Consider the following 16319-nt stretch of genomic DNA (forward strand, 5'->3'; position numbering starts at 1 on the left):
TTGGATCTGTGTTGATCCATTTATGTTTCCTGGCTGCTGAAATCCTAAAATCTAGAAATTATTGTACATGTAAGTGTTGGCTGTATCTTTCCCAGTGGCGTGGGCGTTTCCTGTGTGAAGAAATTCTCTTAGAAGGAAATACATCAAAGCTTCGATATTCTGATTTTTAACCACTAACTGTTTTTTGGACTCAGGAGAAAAGCTGCTTCCCTGGGCAGTGTGGGTGGCTCTATTACTGTTCCTTTCATGCAAACTTTGGCAGGATGCCATTGAGTTGAGTTCAACAGATGCATTTTGGTAATTTCTAATCTTGTATAGGCACAAATAATGTGCTTTGATAACTAAAATCTAGGATAAGTGTGAATGACTCATCTCCTAAACTTGGGAAAATGAGATAAAGCTCAAATTGACTTTACGGTGGGCCAGCTGGAGATGCCACCATAGGTCACGAAGGCTATCACACACCCCTTGCAAGTGAAGAAAAGAGAGTAACTTGTTCAGTATCCCCAAAGGCAGTCAGTGTTACAACTATGTTTGCAGCCCAGGTCTCCTGATGCACGGTGATGTGATTTTTGCCCAGTGGTGCGTACTGTTTTGCTCAGCGTGCAAAGGTCACGTAGAACGGTTAACTTTATCGAATGAGCTGGAATGCTGGTTTTACAACAGCCAGTTTTGTTAAAAACAAGATCTTTTTGAAATTCATGAGCTCTTCTCAAATAGTCCCTCCCAGTATAAGTCATAACCGAGTTGGATCTCTACCCTTGAACGAATTTCCGCTTGCATGCTTGCATGCTCCCTCACATACTCTCTCCCCCAAATAATTCCATATGTTCTCGTTTCCTGGAAGCCAAGCTCCCTCCTCATTCTCCTCCTCAGAGGGCTCCGGCTCTCACTTCTGAGATGCCTGAGTAACTGAGGCTGAAACGATTTGGAGGCAAACTTGTCAGCATAATTGATGATTATATGGTGTGAGCCACCAAAGACAGGTGAGCCTGCACAGAGTGGAACAAATGTGTGTGCAGTGGAACAAATGCCTGTATCTCCCACTGGGTTCAGCCGGACTTCCTCCTCTGTCTTGTTGATTTATATATTTGTAGCTCTTCCCTAATGAATTGTGCCCCATTGTGGGTCATTGGAACCTCCTGCTGGGGAGACCTTGCCTTTGCTAGGAGAAAGAATTGTAAAGGTTCTGCTCTGTGAATTTCCAGGTTTGTTTGTCTGTTGGTACTAAGTAGAGTGACTGGGGACAGGTAATCTTTAAAAGGGCAAAATAATCACGTAATAGGCTTGGATAATGCCGCTACGTCAAGAAAGGGTTTCTGTGAATGCAGGTGCTTTGCAACTTGACAGAAAGTAGTCCGAGTTGAATGAGAACTTGAGAAATATAAACAAATACAGGCATTTAAGACCACCTTTGTTGGCAGCTTGGTGTTCTCTAGTTCTTTAAAAACCTCTTTCGAACTGTTATACTTGTTGCTTGAAACTGCTTTAAATGCTAGACTTGCTAAAAAATAGGGATAATGACTGCTCTACTTTCTCACAATCTGTTGGGATATTGATTGAGATATTTATGAAGTACTCTGAGTTCTCAGGAAGAAGGGTGTTAGAAAATGCAATGGTGATGATGTTGGCAGGGCATGGAAAATTATGCGAAAATTTCAGAAAGATAAGTTTGAGACAGTTTGAATTATTAGCCTGAGCCTGTCTGGCAGTCTTATGTCCTTATGTCCAAACCTTTTGTCTTAGGTATCAGTTCTGGGTGGTTTAAGAGGACAGGATATCAGGAAAGTGTGAAGAGATTAGAGCCCTTGCTGGCTTAAAACTGTCACTGAAGAGTCTCTTGGCTGCTGGCATTGGAGTGACCTGTGCCTCCAGATGGCTGGTCATCCCGGAGAGCCTAGGACCAGGAGGGTCCAGTCTTTACTTCCTGCCCTAACTCCATCCCATCCGCTTGCTGAGCTCCTTCACAGCTTCCTGTAAACCTGGTTCTGGTCTCACCAGTCGCAATGCTGAAACTGTCATCTGAAGGTCACAGTAACCTTCCAGAATCAGTCCTCATTCACCTCGACTGTGCTGCACCGGGCATTGTGGAATGCCTGGAAAAATTAACTCATCACTTAGCACTTCTGTGTTTTTTCTGGAAGCAACTAAAAATTCAGGCTGCCTGAGTTCAAATCCCGGCTGGAACTACAGCTTTCTAGTTGTGTGACCTTGAACAACTCTTTGATTTCTTAGTATTTGGGTTTCCCCAACTATTAAATAGGAATAATAGTAGCCATCTTATAGATAGTAAATACATATTATATAAATAAAATGTATTAGGGAGTTAAATGAGATAATGCATAGTAGGTGTTCAGTAAATGTTGGATAGATTGACAGATGGATGATGGGTAGGTAGCTCATTCTAATGTTCACATTTATATTATAATATACATGCTATTTATATTTGCTGGTATATCCAAAATAAGACAGGAAACCAGGGTACAGTATTTGAGTATTTTACCTTTGTTAATCAAGTCAAGGAGGGGCTAGAATTTGATTATCTTTGAATGTATGTTTTCTGTAAGTTTATATTTGTTCTTTTTCATGCCTTTTTACTTTTATGTGGCTTCCTGTTATTAATTTTTTCTTTGAGTAAATCACCTTAAAAAAGAAATCAACTTGTATTGGTTGGGTTAAGGAAAAGAAAGTTTGGGTTTTTTTTTTTCTTTTTTTAATGTGTATCGACTGTAGAGCATGGAATAATATTGGGTCCTTTGAACAGAAAGAGAATGTTTCAAAATATACAACTGGGAAATAAAATTCCTGGGGAGACTATGACCTGGAGTAAGTCTTCCATTGGAGGTTCTTATTTCTCCATCGGAGGATTTGTGAGTGGTTGGTTTATTTCTTAAAAGTCGGAAGCCCTTACACTACCTCTCTTACTTGAAGCTCTTCTCCCTTAGCTTTTCTAGTACTTGTTTCTAGTACCTCTGTCAACCCCCATGTGCCAGCCAGATCCATCTTCACCTGACACCATTTTTGCCAGGAGAAGGCACAGTATGGGGTAGTAAAGAGAACATTGAAATGGGAATCAGAAGACCTGAATTCTTCTTTTTTCCTTTCAAATCTCATTTCTTTTTTTTTTTCTTACTGTTTTTAAGATTTTTCTATTTATCCTTGGTTTTCAGCAATTTGATTATAATGTGTCTCACTGTAGTTTTTGTCATCTTCTGTTTGAGATCTGTTGAGCTCCTTGGATCTGTGGGCTTATTGTTGTCATCAAATTTGGGACTTTTTCTGCCATCATTTTTTTCTGCCCCTCCCCACCTGCTTTGGGAGCATCAGTTGCACGTATACTAGGTTGCTTGATGTTGTCCCACAGTTCACTGACTCTCTATTCCATCATTTCCATCTCTCTTTCCTCTGTTTTATGTTGGATAGTTTCTATTGCCATGTCTTCCGTTTCTCTTCTTGTCATGTTCATGTTTACCTCTGTGTTCTTGAACATAGGAGCATATTTATAACGGTTATTTTAGCCTCCTTGTCTACTAGTTCTATTCTCTGTGTTCTTTCTGGGTCTGTTTCTCTTATTTGGTGCTGGACGTGTAATTTGGGTGCAGCATTGCATGCCGGATTCTGTTGTATTCTTTTAAATATTGCTGAGCTTTGTTTCGGACACATTTTAGTGACTTAGAATTATGCCATTTACTTCAAGCTTTCCTTCTAGGATTTGTTAGACATGTCGACATGTCCAGGGCAATCTTTAGTCCAAGGTTAACTTGGCCTCACTATGGTGCCAGTACCTTTCTGAGGACTCCAGCAGATCTGTTGGGTGTCCCACTCTAGCTGGTGGGAACATGAACCATTCCTAACCCTGTGTGAACTCTGGGAATTCCACCTGCTCTTTCCAGGTAGTACTTTCACCAGCCTTGCGTGTTTCAGCTACACAGGCACAGATCAGAACTCAGCCAAAGATTTGAGGGGACTCTTGATGATCTACAGAGATCTCTCTCCCTCTCTGGATCTCTCTCCTTCTCTCCTCCCTCCTTCCTCCTTCTCCCCTTTCTTTGTGCAGCTCCCCCCTCTCCACTATTTTGCCTCATAAAACTCTAGCTACCTTAATGTTCCAAAACTCCAAATTCTGTCTTAGATCAGCAAGGCTTCCAGGCACTGTTTAAGTATCACCTTCCTGCATTATGGCCTGGAAACACCAGCTGGGGCATCCATAGGGCCCACTTCATTTATTTTCCTTCTCCAGTATCTGAAAACTATTGCTTCATATATCTCCTCTTGTGTAAACCAAGACCTCAAGCTATTTTATACCAAAATACTTTAGTATTACTTCTCTGCAGAGCAAGAGCATTTTCTTATCAAAATAACATTATCACTGTTACCAGTGTTAGCAGTAAGTTCTTAATATCATGTAATATCTAGTCCATTTTGAAATTTCCCAAATGTTGCAGAAATGTTCTTCACAACTGGTTTGTCCAAACTAGGGCTCCATCTAGGACCATAATTGTTATGTGGCTTAAGAGAATTTGACTGTGGATAGCAAGTTGCTTTCAGCTCTAGAATTAGAATTCTGAGCTCCACTACCTAATACACTGCACTGCTTCTCTCCATCTGCAGGAAAAAGCCCTCAGCTTGTCACTCAGGCCTTCCACTAGCTGGTTCCCCACTGTCCAGTCAACCCTTTCTCATCCTCCAACCACCCTTGACTTCTCTTTGCTATTTGTGACCAGCTCACTCCTCATCCCCAGGCTTTGCCTACCTCTTTTCTCTAGCCTGAAATACCTTGTTCCTTCCTTTCCATGAATCCAAACCTGACCCATCCTCCAGATCCCAGTTCAGGCTCCCCAACTCCTATTCTCCTCCATTGTCTTTTGCACTTTCATCTCTTGGAAAACCATTTGTTTCTTGTTCTGAATGATGTTATCCCAACTAGATTATCATTATCCCCTAGGAAAAGAGACCATGCTTTATACCAAGAACATGGCTTGGCAAGAAAAGAAGTACTATAGCTGCTAATTTTGTTGCTAATATACTTCTGTCTCCCTCCTAACATGTAGCACTATGTAGTTTGCAGGATAGTAACTTTAAAGTGCTTTTGAATTATGTGTGTGGTATGTGTGTGTATGGGGGGGGAAGGGTGGAGTTGGAGATATTTCTTACAAGTTCTAATGCTCACCTATTCGTTGATTTATTTCTTCTCTCTGGGTTCCATTACATATCAAAGGGAATTGATAACCTGTCCATAGAGTTATATTGATTTGATGTATATAAGTCAACAAGCATTCCTTTATTATTTAGTGTTAGCTTGGTAAACAAAGATGCCCTCGGGATTTCATAGTCTAATTAAGCACAACTGTTGTATACTTCTTTCCCCTTCCCTGCTATTTTGTTTTGCTCTGAATATGAAGTCACAACCTCCTAAATAAACCTCATAAAAAGCCAGCTGTACTTATAAGATATATTAGGCACAGATTTTATTCAACCATAAATGATCCTCTACTCAAAATGTTAAAAATAAATACTATTTGTAATTTACATCCTATGTATTTTCCAAGTTTTCACTTGGCAAATAAATTTTATGACCACTTTTGTGAATTCTAAAGGGATATAGTTTTTCTGATTGCCCAAAATTTGACCTCATATTTTCTTTGTTTAAGCCTACTTATAAATTCTACCTAGCGCTTGAGGCTGCCAGAGCTCCGAATGTATTTCCCAGTTGGTTATATTAAGTGTATTTGTCTTTTTCTGAATGGTAGAATGGAACCTTTTGAAATTATCTTCCTACACTTGGAGTGGATCATCTAGTGATTAGTGACATCAGATTGGATTAATTTGTTGTATTTTCTTGGTGGGGAGGGGATATTCGAAATATTTAGGTGTCATGTGTGTATGTGTTGTAAAAGGACCCTGAGGATCTAGCTTCGTACTGCTTCTCTGAGCCTACCCGCCCTGTCTACACACACACATGCACACCCTTCATCCCCAGCCGTGAAGAACCACGTGCAATTCCCCGAATCCCACACCACTTCATGTTCATGCTGCTCCATCTGCCAGAAGTGCTTCCCTCCCCAATCTTTGTCAATCGACAAGTTGCTATTTATCTTTCTGGACTCAGTTCAGTTGTAACTTCCTCTTTCTCAGGACTCCCTCCACCTCTTCGACCCCAGTTCAATTAACTCTTTCCTCCTCTGTGCTTCTATTGCCCAATATACAGATGCCCAAGGTAGCAGCACCTATGAGCCTTTATTGTCCTTGTTTGTGAACTTGTGTGTCTTCTGCTACTAATATCTAAGATGGCAGGAGGGCAGGAAACTTGTCTCATGTGGCTTTTGATCTCCTAAGTTAGCCTAGTATTTGGCATAGAGGAAATATTTGCTTAATAAATCTGTATCTATTTAATCAATTCGTTAAATTCCCAGCTCTTTCCCCACAAAACGTCTAAGCCTTCTCAACAGTTCTCATCTATAGCAGTGGTCTATGGTAATATTGCCAACAGTACTGCTACATCTTCACATTTTAAAAATACACCCTAAGTGAAAACCGTTATAATAGAAGACTTACACACTCACAGATGGTATTCTCAGACAAATTTTTGAAGGGGTGCCTATTCATTTGTGTGATGGTTGGACATAAATTGTTTAAAATTGAGATTTAACATGTGTGCATGTAACCACCGACCAGATGTCCCTCCCAGTCCCCCCTCCTCCCTTGCAGTGGGTATTAATCTGGGTTCTCAAGTGAAACAGAACCATCTCTGGGGGAGATGGCTAGATAGATAGATATGTTCTAGGTGTTTCTAACAGGAGGACCTAATGAAGGTTAGGGAGAGTCTTCCCACACAAAGGAGTTTTTAGCTGAGACCTGAAAGATAAGAAAAAGTACTCTAGGAAAGGAAGACAAGGGACAGTACTTTGCAGGCAAGCGCAAAGCCCTGAGAATGAAGAACTGAGGCAACACCACGTAGCCAGATGTTAGACAAGCAAGAGGAAAATGGCAAATAGTGAGGCTAGAGGGGTAGCTAGAAGCCATGCCATGAAGGGCCCTATGGGTTATATGAAGAATATGGGGCCTAGTGCATTAAAGAGCTTTAAGTTGGTAGAGACATAATCAGATAGAACTTTAAATTTTTTCTTTTGATGTTAAATTTACAAACTGTGAAGTGCACCAATCTCAAGTGCAAAAAATTTTGTACACATGTTTTTACTCGTGCAATAGCTACCCACTCAAGGTATTTCCAGCACCTGGAAGGTTCTCTCCTTCCCATTCGGGACCCACCGCCTCCAAGGGTGGCCACTGTTATGACTCCTATCACCAGAGATTACTTTTGCCTGTTTTTGAACTACAGTAATGACAAAAGCATAGTTGTGCTGCTTTGTGTCTGAATGCTTTCACTCAGCATGCACGTCCATGTCACGTGTAGTAATAGTTCATCATTTTTCCTTGCTCTGCAGTGTTCCGTTGTATGAGTATACCACAGTTCATTTGCCCATAAACTATTGATGGACATAAGGACTACTTTTATCACTTTTTTAAACTATTATAATTAGAACTGCTACGAGGACTTGTGTTCATGTCCTTTTGATGGACATAAGCACTCATTTCTGTGGGAGACATAACTCTTTTTTTTTTTTAAAGATTCATAAGTTTTGTTTTTTTTTTTTTTTTTCTGCACTCGGTCTTCATTGCCGCACATGGTCTTTCTCTAGTTGCGTTGAGCGGGGGCTACTCTGTTGTGGTGTGCAGGCTTCTCATTGCGGTGGCTTCTCTTGTTGCAGAGCATGAGCTCTAGGCGTGCGGGCTTCAGTAGTTGTGGCTCGTGGGCTCTAGAGCGCAGGCTCAGTAGTTGTGGCGCACGGGCTTAGTTGCTCTGCGGCATGTGGGATCTTCCTGGACCAGGGCTCGAACCTGTGTCCCCTGCATTGGCAGGCGAATTCTTAACCACTGGGTCGCCAGGGAAGCCCAGACATAACTTTTTAAAAAATTACTCAGCTTTTGAGGTGGAGGATGATTAGGAAGAGCATAGGAAGAGTGGCAGTTTCCTCAGTCACCAACTCCCTGGATGCGTAGTCTTTTACCAGTTAGCTTATTAAAGGAGCAAACCCATTCAGAATATTTTAAACATCACGCAAATCAAAATATAGATTAAAAAACAGAAAGCAAAATTTCCTTTTGATTTCTGTCATTACTGTCATTGTTGTAGTTGTTATCGTTTATGGCCAACCACAACTTAGAGCTGATGGTAATTGGAAGGACAATATGGAATGACAAGTTTTGGTGACCTGTAGTTGGATGTGTCCCCATAAGCAGAAACATTGTTGTCATCGTCAGACATTCATGAAGCCCTCTCCCTCCACAGTTGCTGGTGTATATGTATGGTGTAGTGGGGTGTGTCTCAAGTGACGAATGGATTTACTCTATGTTTTCTTTCAAATTCTTCCTAAAGTAGTTTTCCAGGACCCTAGGTTCTCTGCAGCGTCTCTGAACCATCCCTGATTCAAGGGCTAAAACAGCACACATACAGAGACTGCATTTTCCAAACTAAAGTTTTATGAGTTTATACTTCCTGAATTGTGTGTGTATATATATTTATGGATTTCCATTATAGAAAATAATACAGTCAAGTGAATTTAGGAATGTTTTGGTAGCAAAGTCTAAGACTTTTAGTCATAATAAATGTTCAGTCTTTAGAACCATGGGAATTAAGGTACAGTAATTAAGGTACAGTAATGTAACAAAGAGGCCATGGTCTGATTCCACTTTACCAAATCAGGCTTTTGACCCACTATTTTACATTAAAATTATACTCTAAATCTGTCTTTTCACTCTGTTCTGAATGTGCATTAATTCGTCCAATAAACGTCTTTTGAGCACCTTCAGTGTGCCAGATACCTTGCTCCTAGGCAGTAGAGATATGAAGGTATAGTCACTGATCAAAAGGATTTTGTAGTGTGACAGAAGAGACTGTAAATAAAGAAGTGAACCAGTGGTTGCCATACCCCATTAGGGCTTGGGCTAAATGGACAAGGTCTTCAGTGTCCAATCATCTTCATTCATTCATTCATTAAAATTTTTAAGTTCAGAACCAAAGAGCTGGTCCTTATATACTGTCCTCTTATTTTAGATTGCTGATATATCCCTGTAAGAAACTTTAGTTGTTTATTTTTCATAGCAGTGTTGTTGTTGTTTTTTTTTACTGCCTCAGCTATCCTGGGATTTTTTTTTTCCTTTTCTCATTTTTCATGTCATGCTCAGACTTATTACCTGGTAATAGGTTGCAAGAAATGAGAATTGAGTTATTTTTAAACAAATATCAATCATTTGTGATATGTTTAATGGAAATTATAATGAATAAAATCAGGGTTTTACTTATTATGAAGTCATTATAGTCAACATTGGCAATTCCCCAAATTAATAATAAGACAATAAATCATTTGTGATACCAAAGGGATCAAATAAATAAAAACAGGATTGACCTTGTTAGAAATTTGGTATTTTCAGTATTTATCTGTCAAAGCCACTGATTTGGAAATTGTTGTAAGTTCTTGGAAAATTGAATCTTTTTGACCCTGTAAAAATATGCATCATTTGGCAAACTACAGTGTCATTTCCCTTGAAGAGAATGTAGTGATTGATTATCCAGAGTGCTACCATGACAAGGTAAACCAACCAAATAGCTAGAAAATTGTATATAATCATATAGCATCACATAAGCTAATCATTCCCTGCAGGTACTTCCTGTTTATCTCCAGGGGATATTCCTCTGTGCCTACAATCTCCCCTTCCTCTCCGACCGTCATCAGCACAGTTCTCATCACCCAAAAACACGGGCATAAATACAGACCAAACTGAACCACCCAAAGAGACTTCCAAATGCAAAGATGCCTGTATCTAGTATCCCTCACATATATGACATCCCTCACATTATTTATATGGGTTGACATTACTAGTCCTGTTTCTTTGATTAGTAGTATTGTCCTGAAGATCCTAAGAAATTATAAAACAAGCAAAGGAAGGGAAGGATGGGAAGGTTTTAGAAAATAAGAACACTTGTCTCACTTTTGAGAAGTTGATAATCTAATCAGGAAGAACAAACACACCTAAGATGACCTGGAACAGTTACACAGTATTCCCCAAGTCTGCAAGCACCAAGACACCGATTGAGTGATGAGGGCCAGTAGAGTAGAGGAGCCATCAAATTATCCTTGGTTACCAGAAGGCTAGATGGAGCCATCAGAAAGGAAGGGGCTACCCAAAACTGCCCCAGAGTTGATTATCAGTAGCGTAATTGGGAATAGAACCAGGCCCTTTCTCTCAATAATCTGAGCAATTTCTTTGTGCTCATCTTCCCTGCAGTGTTTGTCAGATTTCAAACGGCTTTTGTTAGGATGGCTGCACTCTACTCTCCTTTATTAATTGCTGTCCACGTGTTGTAGGATATCCTGTGCTCTTAATCAGGATGAGGATTTTTGATTCTTCTTAGCAGCATGGGGACATGTAGCTAAGCAGAATCAATTCCTGTCACTCACACACAAACACAGAGAAACAGGATTATGGATCAGGGTGAAGCTGCAGTGCTTTAATCTTAAAATCAATACAGAAAAGGAAGTTGAACTTGTGGGGATTCTATAGAGACTGTAATTTGGTCTCCTGTGCAGTTGCCTTACACGGTATAACTGCTCCTTCCTTTTCACCTTCTGATTATTTTACTTGGAGTGTGGGGAGAGGAGAAGAAAAGAAGAAACCTCTAGAACCCAATAGTCCTGAATAAGCATGCATATGTAAGCTCGTAACTCAAACTGATCATCCGTTGTGTTGAGAAAAGCTGTACATGTTTATCCATTCTTTTTATGTTTAGAAGAAAAAAAAAAGCTAACCCAAACGCCGTACCCCGTAGTCTGTATTTAAGCATAATAAAATGCCTTTGATTATTTCAAAGGTTAGTGTCAGGCTGGAAAAAATATTTTTAATGTTTACTTTTATGGCTAAGTCTACATTGCTTATGGAATTCTATATAAATAAATACATATTCATCAAACCAGTTATTGACCAAAGGATTCCAAGCTTCTAAGCCTGTGATTAATATTTACTCCAGTGTAATTGTGCTTCTTTCAAAAGAGGCATGAACTAATGGTTTAAACAACTCTGTCTTTTCTTAACCAAAGATTTAGAATTTATTGAATATGCCTCTTTTCAGATATAACACCAATTTACTGCACAGTACTATCAGTGTCTAAGATGGGCTTATTTTTTCCCTTGGATATTCCTTTAGTTCAGTTTAAAAACATGTCTGAGTGTCTTTGGACACTGCTTCTACAGTGACAAAAACAACAGGAAATACTATGATCTCATGAGAAAAAGTTTGAGGCAGAAAGGTATAGCTAAAAGAGCAAAGTCTGGAGCCCTTCCTTTGTTTCTTTCTTTTTCTAAGCCTGTTTCCTCCTCTTTACACTGGGGATGATTAAAGGATTCGGCCCATAGGTAGGTGCGTTGAGAGGATTAAATGACATAAAGCATGTAGAGTGCCTAGCTCAGCTTCGCACTTGTAAGAATCTAATAAGTGTTCATGATTATCATGATTATTCTGTGAGTTTCAAGTGAGGTGACATATGCTGTATATGTGAAAACATTCTAGAAGCTGTAAGGCACAATACAAATGTTAGTTGTTATTCTTAATAGACTGATGGTTTTGAAACTTTAAAAAACAAATCCTAGAAGGCTTCTTCTTTATGCTGCCTGTCATGAGTCCCTAATCTCAAAGTATAACCCTGGGGGTGATAAATCAGGCTCCAACTGAATATGCATTTTCTTTCTTAAAAGCCGCAGAGATATCTTGTAGATGCCAAGAATTCCATGAAATCAATAGGAAATTCCCTGTCCTGTGTCCTTCCATAAAAAACACTTTCTCAGGTCTTTGGAAGATTAGCACTATGTAAGATACTTATTTTGTTGTTGTTTTTCAGGAGTATTTTTAAATGTCACATCCTTCTAGGAAAGCTCAAGTGTCTTAAGTGATCACATCCTTTCAGTAGCCCTTCCTTGTCGTAAACATTACTCGAGTCAAAACACTCATGAGTTTCTTTGTCCTCTCTGTGTTCTTTTCCAGAGCACAATCATTGTAGAGAAGACAGTGCAAGACCTCATGAACCTGATGCATGACTTGAGTGCCTATTCGGATCAGTTCCTCAACATGGTGTGCGTGAAGCTACAGGAGTACAAGGACACCTGCACTGCAGCCTACAGGTAGAGCTTCTGTTGGAAGCTAAGCAACATCAATTTAGAACTTGACCTTTGGGGTGGTGGCTGATACTGCCTTTATAGCCTAACCTTCCGTCATTTTAGAAAAGGACCATCCTTGAGTTTGTCAAGAGGCCTGATGAGAACATGTGCCAAAGAAATAGTCTCCTAGACACACGTATAGTCATACCAGCAGAGGGAATGGAAGGTACAAAGGGACAGAGCCACTTAGGGCTGCCTTTGGGTGGCTTAGATGAAGTGTCAGCCTTGATTTTTATGAAAGTCTAGAATCATAAGATGTGTCTTCCTCAAGGAAATTCTGGATCTTGATTAGCCCCTCTTGTGATTCTAAAAGATCTTTAAAGTAAAGCAATTTTGAACTCTTAGTAACCCTTAATAATCTATAATATGATTTCTTTTTAGTCTGTCCAAACGTATTCCTCCTGATGTTTGACCTATAGCCTTCCTACTGTCATGAAAGGATGGTTACCCTGTTTAGCATCAATGGAAATGAAAAATCATTGTTAGGAACTTGAAAACCTTTAGTTTTCCCTCTGATTTCTTTTCTCTGAGTTCACAAATCTCTTTGAGCTTGTGGAAAAGATCATAGCACCTCTTGTAAAAAGGTAATAATAGGAACAAATTATGGTCTGGTTGACAAGACATGAAACAATTAGAGAAGAAAAGAATGTATAATAAAATACTAAATTTTATGTGATGTATAATTAAGGATAGATGGGTACAGTATAGTATATCATCAGGTACTACTTGTACAATACAGACTATAAGAGCAGAAGGAATAAAACACAAAAAAGAGTGACAGGCTGATTGGAGTCAGGAAAGATCTCACAGAATGTGAGTTAGGTTCTGGACCTTAGAAAGATGGGTGAGATTTAGGGAGGTGGAAAGAATAAACAGGGGCATTGCAGGGTTGAAGAGGAAGCACAAACATAGTTGCCTGGTATTCAGAGGGAGATTAAAGGAGGAGGAGGTTTGAATGGAACAGAGTTCCTAGGAGAAGGTAGTAGGAAGTAATGTTGAATAGGAAAACTAAGACCATATAACAAAGGATCTTAAAAAATAAGACTTGGGGGGCTTCCCTGGTGGCGCAGTGGTTGAGAGTCCGCCTGCCGATGCAGGGGACACGGGTTCGTGCCCCAGTCTGGGAAGATCCCATATGCTGCGGAGCGGCTGGGCCCGTGAGCCATGGCCACTGAGCCTGCACGTCCGAAAGCCTGTGCTCCGCAACTGGAGAGGCCACAACAGTGAGAAGCCCACGTACCGCCAAAAAAAAAAAAAATAATAAGACTTGGAAATTTAGATGTTGACTAGCAGATGATAAGGAGCCATTATAAGTAAACCAGGGAGCAGTGTTCAGGGAAGATTAATCTGGCCAAGGAATATAACATAGATTAATGCTTAACCTCCTTCACTCCTGCAATAAGTAATATTTATCCACAGTTACAAGAACCAAATAAAGAAAAGAAACTCAGAGAGATGCATTCCCAATAATATTTTACTTTTTTTGTTCAATAATTATTCATCAGGAATGATAATACTTTTAGGTTAAAATCATACACATAATCAACAAGTGTGCTATACGCAGTTGTGTACCAAATGATAATTCTAATGGCACTTCAAACAAAAGATATGTTAACATTTAGTCTTTTGGTAAAGAAAATTTTAATTTAAATTTTTTAGATTTTAATTTGTACAAATAATTTATTTTTTGCAGAAAACTACAAATAGAGTAATGGTAAAGTACTTTAAAGCATAAAGATATATTCCAATAGGATAAAACTTGGTGAGGAAATGAAATAGAAATAATAACTGAAAGAGAAAAATGAAAAATACCTAACCATTAAAAAGGAGCTTATTTTTGTGTATTTTAAATGTATTATGGTAGATTTCAAATCCCTATGGTATTGAGATTCTATTGGTTATGCTTAAAATAGTGATTTAAAGAGTCAATATTTATAATGTGCCAAAATTTAATATTTTGTAACCATTAAACTCATGCTAAAAAAAAAAAAAACAACTAAATTTCAATTTTAAAATGTGGGAAAGAGAATATAGTTTTTCAAAATTCCTTTAAGAGATACCCAAACGAAAATTTTAAAAGCCACTGCCCTTGTGTTAGTTGCCTAAGAGTGGAATTTCTGGGCCACAGAGTTAACTCCAAAATGGTTGTACGAATGTCACATCTACCAAATGACAGTCAAATAACATACTTTAAAAATTTACTTTTACTTTAACCTGCATTGAATTTTAAGCTTTTTTTTTTTAAAGCAAGGCATGTCTTCTTTTTCTTATATTTCATTAAGGGCAACCCATAATTTCTAACAAATAATAATGCCAGTGAGTATTAATTATAATGGAGATGTTACCTAACCTGCCCAAGATATAGCAAAATTGACAATAGACTCTAAGTCCCACTGATGGTCATTTATATATTATTGTTGTTCTTGTTATTTTGAAAGAAATCTTTTTAAAAGTTTGTATAGCTTGGCACCTTATTGATTGTAGGTGACCTTTTCCTCATTTATGACCCTGCCTCACAACAAGTCAAGTGATAGGAAGCTTACTAAATCCACAAAGCGGAGTGGTCACCGTTGAAGTTTCTTGTTTTGAAACAATATTCAGATTGGACATAGTTCTTATTTCTGTAGTGATTCCAAATCAGTTTCATCCTTACACATGAAAACCCTTCAAATATGTGAAGATGGCTATCATGGTCCATTTAGTAGTTTTGTTTTGTTTTTCTTTTCCCCTAGACAGAACATCCTTGGTTTCTGATACGTCCTGGGTCTGCAAACCATCCCACTCTTCCTTCTCTGTTGCCATTAGTCTGGTAGTATCTATCTTAAAAAAGGAGTACTCCACTCTGAGCCCAATGTTCCAAGTGTGCTCTTGTTCTTCAGCAAAACCACTGCCTTCTTTGTGCAGGACCCACTGCCAGACACACATCATTGCGTATGAGTGTGTAGGAATAAAGAAGTCCATCAGTTACAGATTATACCTTTAATGAGCTTACGTCCTTGGTTGAGGATAGAAAGGAAAATAGGGGACAAAGAAATCAGACATGTATCCACAGCATCAATTTATGACAGAAAATATGGTAAGATAGGTAATGATGACGTGCTCTAGGAGGAAGAAATTACTTAAAGAGGACAAGAGAGGTTTGGTGAAGGTTACAAACCTAGAGTTTGTGAAGAATGAGGAGGATTTAGACAGGATTAAAACTGAAGGAGCTAAAGGAGTGAAGGAACCCGAACAATGTCAAGGTGGTGGGGAAGAGCAGGAAAAGGATGAGCAAGTGATGAATGTTTGGGTTTTGGAAAAGATGGCTAAGCCAAAATGGAGGCTTTTGAATGCCAGGCTTAAGGAACGTGACCTTTCAAAGTTCGGTAGTGGGAACCACTGAAGGTCAGTAAACAGGGAATTCCAGGGAAGACCTGTGCTTTAGGGAGATTTTTCTGAGCTTTGTGTAAAATGGATTGGAAAGGCAAGAGTGCGGAGGTGGAGGGGAGAGAGGCAGAGAGTGCCTGAATTAGAGGAGAGGCGGGGGAAGCGGAGGGGAAGGGGCAGACCAAGAAACGTAAATTAAGGGGGTAAATTTGTAGGGCATGGCCACTGGTTGGCTGTAGGGAATAAGGAAATATAAGAAGAAATAGTAGCTGAAATTAACCTTATCTTTTCTAAGCTATATTTGCAGGGATTTTTTTTTAACTTAAATTCAAGATCTCGCATGTAGCCATTAAATTTAATGTTATTTTTAGCTCATCATTTCAGTCAATTGAGATATTTTTGAATCCTCATTCTGTCATCAAAAAATCATAGCTATTCCTCCAAATTCCATGTCATTCTTCATTTTATTAGCAATCTTTTAGTTTCTTTGTGTGTGTCATTTTTTAAAATGTTCAACAGGACAGGGCTAAGTTGAGAGTTTTGGGGGGCATATGTCTTGAAACTTCCTTTGAGATTGATGACCATATATTACTCAGTACTTCAGGGGTTCATATGTTTTCTTTTTTTTTTTTTTTCCACTCCATAACTTTTAGTATATTTTTTAACATCTTTACTGGAGTATA

At 39.0% G+C, this 16319-nt stretch overlaps 1 protein-coding gene across 2 annotated transcripts in view; it reads left to right on the plus strand.

Annotated features, from left to right (window-relative positions):
• EXOC4 (exocyst complex component 4) overlaps positions 1-16319 on the plus strand; it is an 827540-nt gene that overhangs the window by 644087 nt on the left and 167134 nt on the right. For both annotated transcript variants that reach the window (XM_029234271.1, XM_029234272.1), the window contains exon 12: positions 12098-12234. In XM_029234271.1, the coding sequence (XP_029090104.1) occupies positions 12098-12234 (137 nt within the window). The remainder of the gene's footprint in view (positions 1-12097; positions 12235-16319) is intronic.

The sequence above is a fragment of the Monodon monoceros genome, unplaced genomic scaffold (assembly GCF_005190385.1).
Source record: "Monodon monoceros isolate NGI ecotype Baffin Bay Population unplaced genomic scaffold, NGI_Narwhal_1 Super_Scaffold_2, whole genome shotgun sequence".
In the NCBI taxonomy this organism is placed as follows: Eukaryota; Metazoa; Chordata; class Mammalia; order Artiodactyla; family Monodontidae; genus Monodon; species Monodon monoceros.